The sequence below is a fragment of the Ciona intestinalis genome, unplaced genomic scaffold (genome assembly GCF_000224145.3).
Source record: "Ciona intestinalis unplaced genomic scaffold, KH HT000024.2, whole genome shotgun sequence".
Classification (NCBI taxonomy): domain Eukaryota; kingdom Metazoa; phylum Chordata; class Ascidiacea; order Phlebobranchia; family Cionidae; genus Ciona; species Ciona intestinalis.
Window position 1 is genome coordinate 25,285 of NW_004190346.2, and position 15,760 is coordinate 41,044.

Consider the following 15,760-nt stretch of genomic DNA (forward strand, 5'->3'; position numbering starts at 1 on the left):
TTCGAATCCCTTCCAGCGGGTCAATCATCAGAAGCTTTGGGTTGCGATCGATGTACGACTGTTACGTAACAATAAACCATTATGACATCATAAACTGTTCATGCCATTCATATTTATTGGGACTTATAATGTTGTAAAGTTAAAGTATGGTAACCACACTATGCATCCAATACATCAACTATATTCCCATGGTTCTATAAAAACTGTTTAACAAAGATCTCCCCTTTAAACATGTTTACCTGAATCCTTTGTACATTTCTGGACGCTACCTCGGAGCCGTGCATCGCTTCGATCATCATGTCTGTTATTTTATGAACGATCGCAACAAAAGGTCCTTGCTCCTCAAAGTTGGAAAAATCAATCTAAAAAGATTGGATTTAAACTAATGTTACAATGTTGGGGTAATGGGCCAACTCCGACATAAATTTCAGGACCCAGGTCCCATGGCACGCCTTACTGTAGAACCTCACCCATATGCATATACAATGTTTGGGTAATGGGCCAACTCTGGCTTAAATCTCAGGTTCCATGGCATGCCTTACTGTAGGACCTCACCCATAAAGAATATAAATATACAATGTTGGGGTAATAAACTCTGGTCTAATGGCATGCCTCACCCATATATTATGAAACGTCTTCCACTTACCTCAACGAGTTGAAAACCATGTTTTCTGTCGAGTAAAAAAGTAATTTTAAAGTTTTGAAATCTAAAAATACGTTGGGCAAAATAACATATTATTGCAACTTACCGTAGAATAGAATCAAACTCAGCGAAATTAACTTTCTTTTTCTTCTTGGCGCTGAACCAGCAGCCAACTTTAGCCAATTCCATTTATTACTTAATACATTCACTCAACAACTTACCCCAACACATGTGCCGGTTAATGATCTGTGTTTACACTGCGTGCTTATATATGGACCGCAACATATTCTAAAACCACCGACCGTTTATTTTACGTTGGTTCACAGTAGGGGAGCGATCCAATATTTATTTCTCGTTTGCTGTTTGGACGATTTTAACGAAATGAATGAACAAAAAGTCACAAATTATTTAAGAAAAAAGAAAAATTTGCCAAAACTGAAAGGTAATCTACGTTTTTAGCTTTATTTTTATACTGATGTTTTAACGTTATGTTTAGATATTATAACGTTGTAACACATATTATAATTTACATTTTTATTTATATTTGAACATACATCTATGGTGTACCAGTTACATAAAACATAGTATTTGTAAATACAATACTTGTCTATATCGTTTTTATACATGCAACAAAAAGTCCTTAAACAAAACACAAGTATACATAATGTTCTAAAATGCCAATGCTACTGAGGAATTTACCCTTTTTACATGTTGTCGTTTCATTCTTCCATTTATCACCATGAAATCATGAGAAAAGTCTCTTTACTAACCACAATATCTCAAACCCCTAGACCAACCGTGTGACCTCCCATCCAATGTTGGAACCCCAGATTGCCTTTCACCCAGCGTGGATGAACAATTGAAGCAATTACGAGATTTTGATTTAAACAATAAGTTCGGACCAAGTCAAGGTAATAAACTGTTTTAATCTTTTAAAATGTGTTTGATTTTCCTGCTGCAACTTTACCATTATCACTCCATAATAATTGATAGTAAATTTTCGAATGATTAAATCAGAAATTGGGAGATGAGAAAAAAGAGAGTCATAGGAGAAAAAAGAGAGTCATATTCTTACAGTGGGTAGCAAGTTTGCCGGAGTTTGGTATTTTAGTTACGTCTGTATTAGCTATAGAAGATATGTTGATATACAAACACTTGATTTTTAAGCCATGGAACTGAGCTTTAGAGCACGATTGATCCATTCTCCACCAAATCTCTACATTAAGTTAAGACAGCCACTCTGAACTTTCGCACAAGTCGCACAAACAAACAAATCTTAAGAAAAGTTAATTTAGGCACCAAACCTGGGGTGGCAGGGTCTGCTGGCCAACCCTACTTTTCTACCCTGCTTTATTGTATTACAACCAATAAGTTGGATTTGTTTCATGGATTGTGTTTGACTATCCCTGCCCCCCCCACCCCCCTGGGTTTAAAAGGTTTAGTTTTCAGTTGCAAGAAGTGTTTGGAATATGACTTCAGTTAAGTAATGTGTGTTTGCATTCACATTAGATGTTGTTGTTCATATTAAGTTTGTTACGGACACCATTTGCAGGAATACCTCGTGTTGATCGTTGGGAAAGAGCTTCTCGATTACAGCTTGACCCCCCAATACATATCATGCAGATATTACAAAGCAACTTAAACAACAACAAGTTTCAATCTTCCATATGGAGTGGTCACAAACTTTTAGACTGAATATTTTATGCAACAGTATTTGTTTTTATATATTTTAACTTATTTAAATTATTGACAGCAATATTTTTCATTAATGTTCCAATTTTATGCACTTTTAAAATAATTGTGTTTTGTAAATAAACCACTATCGTACAATTAGCTGGTTATCTTATTTTACTGAAGGTTCTTGTGCTTTGATTAAAACCAGAGCATTTGTGAATGCTGTGAATTAGAAGTTAAATTTTTAAACCTATTATGATGTTTTTTAAATGTCTTTCATGTTTGTTACTTTACTGGAACAAGGCGATTTATTGCAATAAAGCAACCGCTAGACGTCGGGACTGAGTCACGAATGTTTTGTGATTAGGACGCAATCGAGTGTGATAACATAATCCATCGCTTTGTGACGTCATAAATAAGGTTCGGGCGTGTTCAGAAAAATCGCGAAAAGTTGATTTCGTTTATTTATGAGGCAGTGTTTTATAGTACTGTGACGTATGTTTATTGCTTTTTCAAGTTTATTGTTACGTCATCAAACAGCTTTAAGCATCGTCGAGTCATCCGTGACGTAATAATAGTCTTTGTCGCTGGGGATGGCGACACGGATCAGTGATTAGTTCGGTTACTATCTGAAACACTGACAAACACTGGAATCGACCATTTCGTCTATAGATTGTTGCCACGCATCAACAAACGCGTTTACATTATGGTTGGGAGACTGTGTGTAACCGCTGTAATGTACAGCCACCGTTTCCTCAGGTTTGATCACCATCTGGTCTGGCATCCCAATCTTCTGACGGAGGATTCCTGTAATCCAAACATCGTCCAAATACAATGAATCCACCGACCACGATTCTCGTAGCAGTTGATCTATTATCCTCATAGAGGTTGTGTACATGCCGCCATGACAGTATCGGGGGAATACGGGCCACTTAAACAACGACTCAGAGATGAACCATTTCTTAAATATTCCGTTTTCGTCTCTAACTGGCTTTTCATCAACCCCCATTCTAAACATGCATATGATCGGGAATTCGAACCACGAGTCTTTGCGCATAAGTTCGAATCCTTTATTAATGGTCTTCGTCATCTTTAACATATCGACCATGAAGTCGTCATCCATGGAGGAATAGAGGAAAGTTGACGGCAGATGAAGCGACGCCCATTCCATCCCGGCGAGCGTTTTCAACGCAATGTTTCTATCAATAACAAACAATATGACAAATTATGAACATTTTTGAACCATACACGTGTTGTTTACTATGTTATACGAGGCAATGAATGAATGTAACTCAATTATCCTCGCATGGCAGGGGACTGACAGTCGTTATAACACGGGTGTTTTGTTTCATACACCTCGTGCCCGCTTACGAGCTGCCACAAATGTAATTTTGTGGGTGACTATTTTCCTGTGTGGTTGACAATTTGAGCAATCCATTAGTGACCACTGAGTTGGAACAATTGTGGTTACAACAACAGTGGCTACCTGGAACCGCATCCTGTGACCTAACATTTAAACGTCAAACTATTCGATTCCAATCCAGAGAAAGTTACGTAATCTATTATGACGTCACACCTATAATCATCTGGTCCATTGAATTGTAGAATGTCGCCGTGTTCTTTCGACTCCTTCGTCAATCTCCGCTCAGTAAACCTGGCACCGCTGAGCCCGACAACGAACACAACAGTGATGTTTCCTTCCTCCACGCGAAACAACGATGCCCAACTACGACGCAGAATCTCACGTCTTATGAACGAGTTGGCGGACGACTTAACAAATATCACCATGCTCCATGTTACGTCTGTGGTGTAACGTTATATATTGTAGGGGGGGGTAGGACACCTTTTCATTCTAAAGTTCTGTCCCATTTAGTTGGTGAACAAGAAATTGACTATATAACATCGAATTAATTAACACAATGGAGAGAATAGACTAAGCAACAAAACGACAGTCGTTAGAAAACGCTACTGTTAAAAACTATAAAAATAGCGCCAGCTAAAAGGTTGTTGGACCAAGTATTTTGTTATGAAACAAATTTCTCGACATAAGCAACCACTGTCGCGTGTCGTTATAGAATTGCGTGGGGGGGAGTTCATGGTGGAACACACATATAAACATAATTAAATTCACGAGTATCTTAACGTAATATATAGTAGGGCATTCCATCTTCTCGTTCCCTTTTTTTAGTAAACAAAGAACATTTAAAGAATTATAAAACCGTATCCTCACGACTCCCATAGACCGTTGTTAATTGTTTAAAACACGATCAGGATATTTTGATATTATGTGTTAAAGGTGTCCCGTCTTCCCCACCCTACTGTACTTAAACTGTGACATAACAGGGTGGGGAAGATAGGAAACCTTACCAATCTATTTTCTTGTCCCATTTGATTGTATACAAAGAATTTTAAACAATTATAAAACCGTATCCTCACGACTCCCATAAACCGTTGTTTATTGTTTAAAACACGATCAGGCTATTTAGATATAAGGTGATACAGGTGTCCCATCTTACCCCAAAGAACTATTATGTTGGACCATTGTCGTTGCATCATAACAGAATACACCAAGTGCTTTGGTACGCCCATGAACAAACCCCAACGTGAGCGCTCAGTGTATACATACTTTATCTACGTCATCATATTCATACGTCACAAATACTTACTACCCACGCTCGCATTCCCCGTACACACGGGTGAACTACAACGATTCTTGAACAACGCCCAGGGTTCTTTTAAATATATTTGGTCAGTGTGTGTTTGCCCCAATCTGGAATGTATAAGAAGACACCCATGTAATAACTCAACAGTGAGCATAAGGTGTATGAATACACCATGTGTGTCTTGTGTATAAGAAGACACCTATGTTTTAACTCGACAGTGAGCATGAGGTGTATGAATACACTATGTGTGTCTGATGTATAAGAAGACACCCATGTTATAACTCGACAGTGAGCATGAGGTGTATGAATACACCTATATGTTATAAGTTGGAACTTACTTGATACTCTGATTAACCTCGAACACGATACGACACACGGTCACCACACCGACGACGAGTATCAAGGTAGTTAATATGGAACACCTGTGAATGTTTATGTTAATTCTGACGTCATAGTAGATATGGTCATAGTTTAAGATAATTGTATAGGACGGAAAAAACGGGACACCTTTAGCACATAATGTCTAAATATCCTGGTCGTGTTTTAAACAAATAACAACGCTCTATGGAAGTCAAAAAAATACAGTTTTAAAAAAACCTTGAGTTTTTTATTTACGACTAAATAGGACGAGTAAATAGAAGAAAAATGTGTCTCATCTTCCCCCACCCCCTTATATTATTACTAATCTATGACGTCACACTTACTTTCGTTGCATCATATTCGTCAATATCAACCATTCATATTCAACAAAACGTCTACGTAACAATAGAAACACCCTGACTATTGTTCGTTGTATTACTCAACAATCGCTATCATTACGTCATTTACCAATGATTCCACGTTCTAGAAAAACAAAAGACCTGACTTCCGACTTCCTTTATTAAAGCATTGTTACGTCACATGCAACGATTATAAGAACACATACCCCAATAAACATAATTTACATATTTAAACTAATGTTTCATAACATCCTCGCTTTTTATCTAAGATACTTCTCCTTTAGTTGTTAACTACACCGTGGTAGGTTGTCTGTTGTTTTGAACCGAAGTATTAAGTCACTGCAGCTACCATTGTGTCGTCACTGCTCCCCACTCTTATACAGGAACCGCTCAATTCCTAGTCGTATCCCACATTTGTCGCACCGCTTAAGAATGTAAGGGCATCCCCAGCGTTAACACGCCTCACTGACCAACAATCGTTACCCCGTCACGGGTGGTTGGAGGCAAGACACGCATGAACCTCCCTTCGTTTCTTGCGGTCGTTCATTTTCTTGTTGGCCATCTATGACGCGTATGGCGGGCATTAAGCTTTCCAGGTTTGTCTTTGTTGTTGTGGTTAATTTATATTTAATATATCTTTATTCAGATGTTTCGCTAAAGTCGCCGCCCGTGTTTTATTGTTCTTTATATTCGGGTTTACGGCGATGGAAATCTACAAATGCAACCAACATGTTATAATACAAAGGTGAGGTTTATAGCTTACGTTGTTGCCATACCTCACTTTTACTTTGTACCCCTACAGTTTTTTGGTTTAATTGTAAATATGTTTTTAACTGTAAGCGTGTTTTATCGATTGTCGTTTTGTCGCTATATCCTGTATTTCCGTTTCAACCAATTCTTTAATCTTCGCCATTGTAATCGAAGATACAAATACATTTAATTCTCACCAGGCTATCATCCATCACCGCGCATAAGGCTAATGTTCGCACCAGAAGCTCAAAACCTGAGCCCTCATACACAAGTGCTTGGGTGAAAAGGCAGCCGGCCCAGTTTCTAATAGAGCCTTGGAACTTCCGTAGTTCATGCGACCAACACGAATGCAAGCCAGCCGAGTTCGAATCCGAAAAAAGTAAGCTGAATTGTAGTTTTGTTTACCTTGGCTGTTGAGTTATATCGATTGAAATAAACTTTTTGGATGATAATTAATGTCGTGTTAATACAATGCTTAATGTAATGCCTAAACTTACTCTTCGGATGAAATGTTGAAAGGCTATATTGCGTCCTATAGTCACATTGTTTTTTTTCCGGGTGGCATAAATGGAACCTTTTTAACTGGAAGAGCTTATTGTAATACTATACAACTCCCTAAGTTCTTTACTTGCTGCAGCTGCAGCACCGTTGTCGTTATGTTTTAGCGCTGACGCTATAGCCTCTGTGACGTGATTAACTAAATCATTGTTTTGTAGGTACAACCGCCAATGTTGTTCTTTTCATTAAATCGCGTTCAAATTCTTTTTATCGACGTCAAATATTACGTCAGAGTTGGGCGTCGGTGTCACGTGTGGGGAACGTGAACGTGTCCGTTGTATTTGTGGTCGGGTCGTTAGGTGTCAACCACACAAGGAACAAGGTATGGTTACTACAGGAGAATGCAACTTATGGCGACGTGCTGCAGTACAAAGGATCCGACGACTACAGGTTTGGGGTCTCACACTTATTCATTCGTATATTGGTTTATGTTGCGTATTAAACATCATGGGTACGAGTGAATATCGGTAAGGCTGTATTCAGCGCAGACGTTTTGTCATAATGCATGACTGCCTAAGATTAGCGTTGGTGTTTCTTCCGTTGTTGCTTTCCTGTTTGATTAAATGAATAGAACTTATTTATCCTCGTATGGCAGGACAACAACAGCCATGTATATGCTCACAATCGTCAAACCTCGAACTATTAATAGAAATGTCTTTGACGTTTAAAATACATGGGGCACGAGGTGTATGAAACAGAATATCCATGCTTGAACGACATCGTTGCCCCGCCATGCGAGGATAAATAAGTTACATTCATTCATTGTCTCGTATAACATAGTAAACAACACGTGTATGGTTCAAAAATGTTCATAATTTGTCATATTGTTTGTTATTGATAGAAACATTGCGTTAAAAACGCTCGCCGGGATGGAATGGGCGTCGCTTCATCTGCCGTCAACTTTCCTCTATTCCTCCATGGATGACGACTTCATGGTCGACATTTTCAAGCTTCACAGCGCTGTTAACCAAGCATTCGAGTTAAAGATTGAGAACAAATGGCCAGAGTTCCCGATCATATGCATGTTTATAATGGCCACCGATGAAAGGCCTTACAGGGACGAAAACGGAATATTTAAGAAATGGTTCATCTCTGAGTCGTTGTTTAAGTGGCCCGTATTCCCCCGATACTGTCATGGCGGCATGTACACAACCTCTATGAGGATAATAGATCAACTGCTACGAGAATCGTGGTCGGTGGATTCATTGTATTTAGACGATGTTTGGATTACAGGAATCCTCCGTCAGAAGATTGGGATGCCGGACCAGATGGTGATGACGCTTGGTGAGGGAATCGGGATGCACAAGAACAAAGTTATCAACGATACAGCAAACTTCATGATGGAATGGAAAACAATCAAATCCTCCGACTCAACATTACTTTGTACCTGCAACATGCATTGAACGATGGTCCATAAGGACAACTAATGCCAACTTGCAGGAGAACATGCACACACTAAAGTTGGACTTTGTGAATAGAAGTTCTTCATGAACTGGAGCATGTGTGACCTTTATGTATGCATTATTACAAAAGGTGCAAAACGCCCACGGTCCACGGAGTACAAAGACAACACTAACGACCATTCAGGGTGTACACGATGTACATTTGCTATAACAGTTACTTTATTGTTGTGTTAAACCATAAACATTCAGGTGCTTTCCCTATTCCATTACTATCGCAATCTGTCCCGCCAGCCACGCGTGATTCTACTTTTGTTGAAATTCAGACTTTACTTCGCTTGTGCATCTTTAGCGCCATCTCGTGTAAACTTTTTTTCGTCTACTAATCCTACTTGCCTTTCTAGCTTCTGTCGTCACTTCTGCACGCGGTGACCTTAAACCTTGTGTAATGTACATGATGACGTCAACTATGCCTAATTACGTCATGATGGCGTGTCACTCCTCACTGACCCCACAATCGGGTATGACGTGAGCATCGCGTCATACACTACGTATATGATGATACGTCATAACACGATAACAAACAATAATAATGACCTTTCATTACGTCACTTCCAGTAGGTATTATGACGTCACAAACTCGATCTGATGTACAATAACATTGTGACGTAACACACCACCTCCCACCCACCACTTATGAAAGTTTATTAAAAGTTTACGACCTCCCCACCAAGACTTAATATTTCAATATTTTCATCGAATCGGTTGCTTCGTGCCAACCCGAGTAAAAGTAAACCGACTTCCCGTTCGACACCCGCATAGGGATCGACCATCACAAACCCCTTTATTACGTCACAGGAACCCAACAATGGCAGTCCGAGGAAGCCGCACGCTGTAAATTTTTATTAAAATCGTGAAACTCGGCGCCAACTTTCTGCTCTATGATTTTGATGAATTGAAGATTTTCCCGAATATCAAAGTTTCACAACTCCCATTGTTGATAACAATCGATGCTTCTTACGTCACAATCATCTTTATACATAATCTATATTTATGACGTCACAATTGGAACTGTACGATAAAAATGGAATTTACAAGAACCAAAACAATAGGAGCATTATGACGTCACTGATCACGCTGCATTCCAGTAAACAATAGATTTTCCGCTTTGTTCGCAAATCGCGCCTTCCGCGGTTCGGGGCGCGAACCCAGGGAACCCCCCGTTCTGAGATTGAGTGACGTCATCATACATGATGTCATCATACACATGATGGTTGTCATCTATTCTATGAATCCAGGTTTCACTTTCTGTTGGTGAGATTCTACTGTCGTTGAAGTTGGCGGCGGTTGGGTAATAGTTGGGTTGTTGTTGTGGGTAGTAGTGAGGATCTAGGGGAAATATTCGACATGAATTTATCTCTTTCAATAAGCTGGCAAAGATCAGGGTATTTAAACGACGAAGAAAATGAAATCAACAGCAAAACAACAGTGGTAAAAACTACACAAGTAAAAACATCGAATAAAAGTCTGGCTGCTAAACCATGAAAGTTATTATTTTTATTGTTACATCACAATCCTGTCACTATTGTGACGTCATAGGGATTAGGTCACTTCGACCAGATGTAGACGCGTGGGGTGTGACGTAATTCATTGTGACGTGTATGATTGACTGATTGTGACGTCATTTGATATTCATGAGATGGGATTTGGGGGGAAATCCTATGAGACGTCATGAATATACGATGACATCATCGATCCACTGTGACGTAACAAACTCACTTCTCAAGGTGAAATTCAAACTTTTGAGTTGCTTCAACCCAGTGGTCACTAATGGGTTATTCAAATTATCAGCCAAACAGAAAACAATCACTCACAAAGTTATATACATGGTAACTTGTAAGCGGGCACGAGGTGTATGAAACAGAACACCCGTGTTGTAACGACTGTCGTTGGCCCGCGAGAATGAATAAGTTACATTTGTTACTAGATAAAACTTGTTGCGAGTTTTAGAACAGCTACACTGTGACGTAACAATCACGTGTACAATACGCGGGAGTCTAATTAAACCGCATCACCCACGTGACTTCAATTACACGGTAGCCAACTAAACGAAGCGGTTAAACAACAGAAATTTAAATTTCATGCTCGATCTGCCACGCGTATGCAGCGGTCGATGCCGCCATTTTAAATCTACTGTGACGTCATAAATACCTCTGTTTCTCAGTATCCAGATATATGTAACTTGACTTATATCTAATGTTTTATTGTTTATTAGAAATATTCTATATTGCTGTGGAGTAAAGTGGGGCACCCTATATTTATTTTTACCCATAGCGTGTTTAAACGACTGTCGTTTTGCTGCTAATTTCCTTCTCTTTATTGTTTTAATAATTTGATCTTCGCTATCGTTAACATAATATATCGAATTCGAAGAGATAAATACACATATATTTTGCCAACCTGCATAAAATCTTTGTTCATTTGTGACGTCAATATTGGGCACGTGATCAAAGTACTGACGTCGCGCTACCATCGTGTTTAATTGTTTAATTCTTCTTTCTTTGCTTCGACGATTCTGGAACCAAACCTAAAAATGCAAGAATACGTCATAACGTAAGTATAAGACGTCACAGAGCATATTGTGACGAAACATGAATTTTTTCTTTTAATTTTTTCTCATGGGCCTCTTCACGATTTCCTAATCTTTTTATTATGACGTAACAATTATCCATTCACCTGAATCACCCGCATCGAGAGGCCTGTATCTTGCGCCAACTTCTCCCGGATATGACGTGTGGGTTTAGGGGTGCTAAGGAAAGCATTTTTCAGCGTTTCCAATTGTTTTGCTTTTATCGTCGTCCGCGGTCCACGACGCTTCGTCGCTGCAATCGCGATGCATCCTTGTTGGGGTGGTGACGTGTCAATCGCGGTCGACGCGCTCGAATCTTTCGTTTGTTGCGACATCAAGGAATCTTCATCATCTTGGCCAGGATGTCGGTTCTCAAACCCCGCCAACTTTGATACTTCGCCTCCTTCATTTTCCCACACCCCAGGTTTAGCCTCACCCTCGTCGATCAATTGTTTCGTCATTTTCACTTCCGATGCCACCCCTGTGACGTCACTGATGACGTGTGCATTACTTTCTCCCCAAACTTCTTCTTCGGAATCTGAGAAAAAAAATATGAAACAATTTTTAACCACTGACGTAATCATGACGTACCTCCTGATGACGTCATCGCTACGTAATCATCCTTACAGAGCAGCCCTCTTTCATTAGCTTGAAAAGGCTTCCCAGGTTCAAGGTTATTGTTGCAAACATAGCATACGAAACATCGAACGTGAAACACGGAGTTTATCTGCCCGACTTTGTGCACGAGGTCGTTGGGGTACAATGCACCCCCGCACCCCCCACATTTCTTACCGAAGCGACTAAAATATAAATAGTGACGTCATATATTGTTGACGTCATATATTAATAACGTCATTTGCACTTTTGGATGAAATAACTATATAAAGCAACTTTGTGGAATAGAAACACAAAACAATATACTCAGTGACGTCATAAACGAACAATAAGAAATTCTAGAACATCAAAATTAACAATCGACATTATTATAAACAATACGAACCGACAAAAGTCGTCGCTGCAAAATAATTCTTCATTTCTGACGTAACAACGGTTAGACAATGGGCATTCACAATCGGAACAAACGACGCAATCGCCGTGCCAGAATTTCCCGTCCACCTACGTCATAATGGACATTGTTTAACAATAAACTCTTATTTTCGTCACAATATTATTGTGCACAAACAAACAATATTTTATTATTACCTCACAAACCGAACAAAAGATATTCTAAAATAATAAATAGTTACGTCACAATAGTAATTTTTGTACCTGAAATACAAACTTGTTGCTGATCACGTGGTTACATCTGCTACATAAAGGTCCTTCCATTGTTTTGAATAAACTTCCAACTAAGACGTTCGAATATATTCTCACGATCCTCTGTGACGTCACAATGATCGCCTTCTTTCCATCGCGTCCACATCGATTTTACGACATTGAGAAGTCTGGTCAGATTAAGGTTGGTTGTGATGTCATATAGTGGTATATTGTGCATCATAATAACACCTGCTACTTGTTTTGAGGTCATGTTACTATTGGTTACCATGCCAGGCTGTGCGAAACAGAAACTTTTTCAAAGTTCAGTTGAACATTATAATACAAGATGGTGGAAATTGATAAAGTAAAATGTTCTGGAAAAAAAATCAGTTTCCTACTTTACGAAAGCCCTTGGTATAATTTTTTTTAACAAAAGAAAACGCCATTTTGAATTACAAGTTTGAACATCATATTTTATACACGATCATGACGTAATACACGTCATTGTCTACGTAAAGGTTGTATTGTTGGTGGGATTACTATGGAAGTGGTGGCTCCTGGGAGTTGTTGGGAAACAATGGATATTGTTGGGATTATAATAAAAGTAATTCCTTGAAACAAAGCGATCGTTCTAATTATCGAAATATCGAGAATGTTTAACCGCGGTCTGTTGGGTGGATGGGCAATGAAGCTTAGAGGTGGGGTGACGGTCGTTATAACACGGGTGTTCTGCTTTATACACCACGTGCCCGCTTACAAGTTACCACATATGTAACTTTGTGGGTGATTGTTTTTCTGCTGACAACTTGACAACCCATTAGTGACCACTGGGTTGGAGCAATTGCTGTTAAGTGGTTTGTCCTGAACACATACACGTCCACAGTGGTGGCAGCAACGAGCCTTGTGGCCCCTCCCTGTGCCACTCCACAATTATGACGTAGAGATTAGAACAATTCTATTTTGTTCATTCTTAGAAATATATTATTTTGGCCGCCATAGTGTGTCGTTTGTAACGTATGCGTTTGTAACAATACCATCTGCCCCATAGCAGGTGATATGAAATTTATGCCGCACGCGGTTTCCGCCAATGCATAAGACGTAGGTTTCGGTGCGGATATAGACCAATGTGTTAAATATCGGTTAGTGTGGGCATCTGGTTGTACACACCTCATGTCCGCTGTCAAGTTATAAGTGTACTATACATGTGCTAAGCATCTGTATATGTTATAATGCGATATATAAGCTCAAGAAGACACACACCCACCAACGCAAAGCAATTGCATTCACCTGTTTATCTCATCGTTTGACCTCGAACGTCACAAAGGCAAGTTAATGTTAAAACATATATTATTGTACCTTATAACTGTTCTATATGAGTGACGCCCTACAGTGAGGCAAGGCAGTGAACCTTGGATTTGGATCAAAGTTGGAACATTACCCGAACACCAAGCTTGCCACACATGGACCTTACCGAATGTTAACACGAAGCCATGGGTCTTGAAATATAATTCCCATCTTTCACAACTCGTTTCCACAACAATATTTTCCCAACCGCCCCAACTGAGGTACAATTGTACAAACGCCAACCAACATTTGTTGAAACTTAAATTGAACCAACGAAGCTAAATATTGTTTTAATCGACCCAGCAATGCCCTGTGAAAATCAACCACAAGTATTTCTATTATAAGACTTCTCCACCGTACCCGCAAAAGCAATATTGCGCAGTAATAAATAAATTTAACAACCTTCGTATAAATTTACAACAACTGAAAAAAGTTTTTATAAAATTTAAGATTTGAAAATTCTAATCACAATTAATAACATTCCATTCGCAAGCGAACACAGGTTTACTGCCAAGTTCATGTTTTGTGAGATTGTGAAGTTTATTGGATACATCGCATGGTACAACACATACACGCGGGTGGTATAGATCCATCCAATTCGATTCAACATTTAAATATGTTCGATCAAACACGAAATTTGCAAGTCACACCATGCGCCACTGTGTGGTCATTAATTAAGCACTATTTCGACCAGAGGAGGGCGGCTTAGAACAAAAGCGGTGTCTCTAAAATACGCGCGAACAGCACGAACACATTTTACAAATTATATAGATTAAAGTTAGAATAAGCGGGAACAGCTCGAATTATCCTGGATATCTACTTTTCTGCTTTTAATGTTGTTGGATATATATAGGCCTACAGTAGGATGGAGGAAGATGGGACAGCTCTATTTTCTCGTCCCATTTAGTAGTAAACAAAGAACATTCAGAGAATTATAAAACCGTATTTTCACGACTCCTATAGGGCGTTGTTAAATGTTTTAAAACGCGATCAGGATATTTGGATATTATGTGCTAAAGATGTCCCATCTTTTCTCACCCTAGCCTACTAATATATGAATGAATGTAACTTGCTGTATCTTCGCATGGCCGAAAAACGATAGTCGTTATAACACGGTACAAACCTCGTGCAAACTTACAAGTTACCATGTATGTTACTTGGTAAGTGATTATTTTTTGGGGGGCTTTTATTTTGGACAATCCATTTAAAGTAACCACTGAGTTGGAACAATTGACGGTAAGTGTCTTGCCCAAAAAGACACATACGTCCAGAATAATAGCAGCGACGAGTCTTGACCTCGTTATCTTGGGGGGCTGGGCAGTTGTGGTAACGGCGTTGTATGAAAGGGTAAAACCCGGTCAGTGCTGTTCCGAGATCTAGAGCAACCGTTCGCGCGTATTTTAGAGACGTTCGCGCTGTTCGAGCTGTTCGCGCGTATTTTAGAGACACCACTTTTACGGTTCTAGTGAAAAATCCTCCCCCCACCTTGTTCGCCAACCATTAACCCCTATAACCACTAACCATCAACCACTAACACTTTCCACCAACCTATTTTGCTTTGTACCGGAGGATTCTTCCCTAGTGCGGATGACTTATACAATTTCTTTTATTGTTACTAGGATATATTAGGTGACCAATGTGTGTATTTGGTTTTTACAAAACGTTGAAGAAGTTTAACAATTATTGACAACTATGGTGACCATGATTATGGGTAATATCCACTGATACACACTTGTAACAAACCCTGGATTGGCAAACAAAAGGTGATAAAACTGCTCGGTACTATAGTGTGTATGATACTGTTGTAATGCTTTATTTGATTAAGTTCTTGCTGTGTTTGGTTCGTTTATTTGTAACTGTTGTTTAATACAGTGATAAAATATTCCAGGAGACACATCGCGTTCGTTGCAAATTCGGTAGATGAACAACTTGTTGTAAAGCATCAGCGAATATAGTGGATATCATGGAAAGGTTGGTGAATGCGTTCAGGAGATGGAATGTCTTGGAATGGATGGTGAATGTTTACAGATGGGTGTGGGGTTGGTTTGGAGGAAATAACAATGCACTCATGGATCAAACAACAGTAAGATTTTATTTTGAATTCTTTAAATAAATCTGATACT

At 39.2% G+C, this 15,760-nt stretch overlaps 5 protein-coding genes across 6 annotated transcripts in view; 2 read left to right on the forward strand and 3 right to left on the reverse strand.

Annotated features, from left to right (window-relative positions):
• The window catches only part of LOC100181853 (inositol-tetrakisphosphate 1-kinase-like), a 3,427-nt gene extending 2,511 nt beyond the window's left edge, over positions 1 to 916 (reverse strand). The window contains exons 1-4 of the mRNA XM_002120572.5: positions 750 to 916; positions 647 to 671; positions 240 to 362; positions 2 to 58 (exon numbers count right to left, since the gene is read on the reverse strand). Of these exons, the coding sequence (XP_002120608.3) occupies positions 2 to 58; positions 240 to 362; positions 647 to 671; positions 750 to 832 (288 nt within the window). The 5' untranslated portion in view covers positions 833 to 916. The remainder of the gene's footprint in view (position 1; positions 59 to 239; positions 363 to 646; positions 672 to 749) is intronic.
• Positions 877 to 2,647, forward strand: LOC100180075 (DNA polymerase delta subunit 4-like). 2 transcript variants are annotated; one of them, XM_002126489.4, is made up of 3 exons: positions 877 to 1,085; positions 1,435 to 1,554; positions 2,196 to 2,647. In XM_002126489.4, exons 1-3 carry the CDS (start codon positions 1,025 to 1,027, stop codon positions 2,336 to 2,338), a joined length of 324 nt encoding a protein of 107 aa, XP_002126525.1. In that variant the 5' UTR covers positions 877 to 1,024; the 3' UTR covers positions 2,339 to 2,647. The 2 variants fall into 2 exon arrangements, with proteins under 2 accessions (XP_002126525.1, XP_018670556.1); XM_018815011.2 differs by lacking the exon at positions 2,196 to 2,647 and adding an exon at positions 1,811 to 1,969.
• A 101-nt stretch (positions 2,648 to 2,748) lies between these two features.
• LOC100184787 (beta-1,3-galactosyltransferase 5-like) lies at positions 2,749 to 5,963 on the reverse strand. Its single transcript, XM_002126634.4, has 5 exons — positions 5,685 to 5,963; positions 5,319 to 5,402; positions 4,984 to 5,087; positions 3,894 to 4,119; positions 2,749 to 3,516 (listed from the first exon to the last, which is right to left on the reverse strand). The coding sequence occupies exons 1-5, from the start codon at positions 5,696 to 5,698 to the stop codon at positions 2,943 to 2,945; spliced, it is 1,002 nt and encodes a 333-aa protein (XP_002126670.1). The 5' UTR covers positions 5,699 to 5,963; the 3' UTR covers positions 2,749 to 2,942.
• Positions 5,964 to 6,134: 171 nt separating this feature from the next.
• On the forward strand, positions 6,135 to 8,996 carry LOC100177729 (beta-1,3-galactosyltransferase 5-like). Its single transcript, XM_002126668.5, has 5 exons — positions 6,135 to 6,295; positions 6,346 to 6,444; positions 6,650 to 6,828; positions 7,166 to 7,397; positions 7,849 to 8,996. Exons 1-5 carry the CDS (start codon positions 6,264 to 6,266, stop codon positions 8,408 to 8,410), a joined length of 1,104 nt encoding a protein of 367 aa, XP_002126704.2. The 5' UTR covers positions 6,135 to 6,263; the 3' UTR covers positions 8,411 to 8,996.
• Positions 8,997 to 9,282: 286 nt separating this feature from the next.
• LOC778665 (LIM/homeobox protein Lhx5) lies at positions 9,283 to 12,392 on the reverse strand. Its single transcript, XM_026837825.1, has 6 exons — positions 12,306 to 12,392; positions 12,037 to 12,152; positions 11,628 to 11,836; positions 11,144 to 11,574; positions 10,868 to 10,994; positions 9,283 to 9,796 (listed from the first exon to the last, which is right to left on the reverse strand). Exons 1-6 carry the CDS (start codon positions 12,363 to 12,365, stop codon positions 9,540 to 9,542), a joined length of 1,200 nt encoding a protein of 399 aa, XP_026693626.1. The 5' UTR covers positions 12,366 to 12,392; the 3' UTR covers positions 9,283 to 9,539.
• Between the last annotated feature and the right edge of the window lie 3,368 nt (positions 12,393 to 15,760).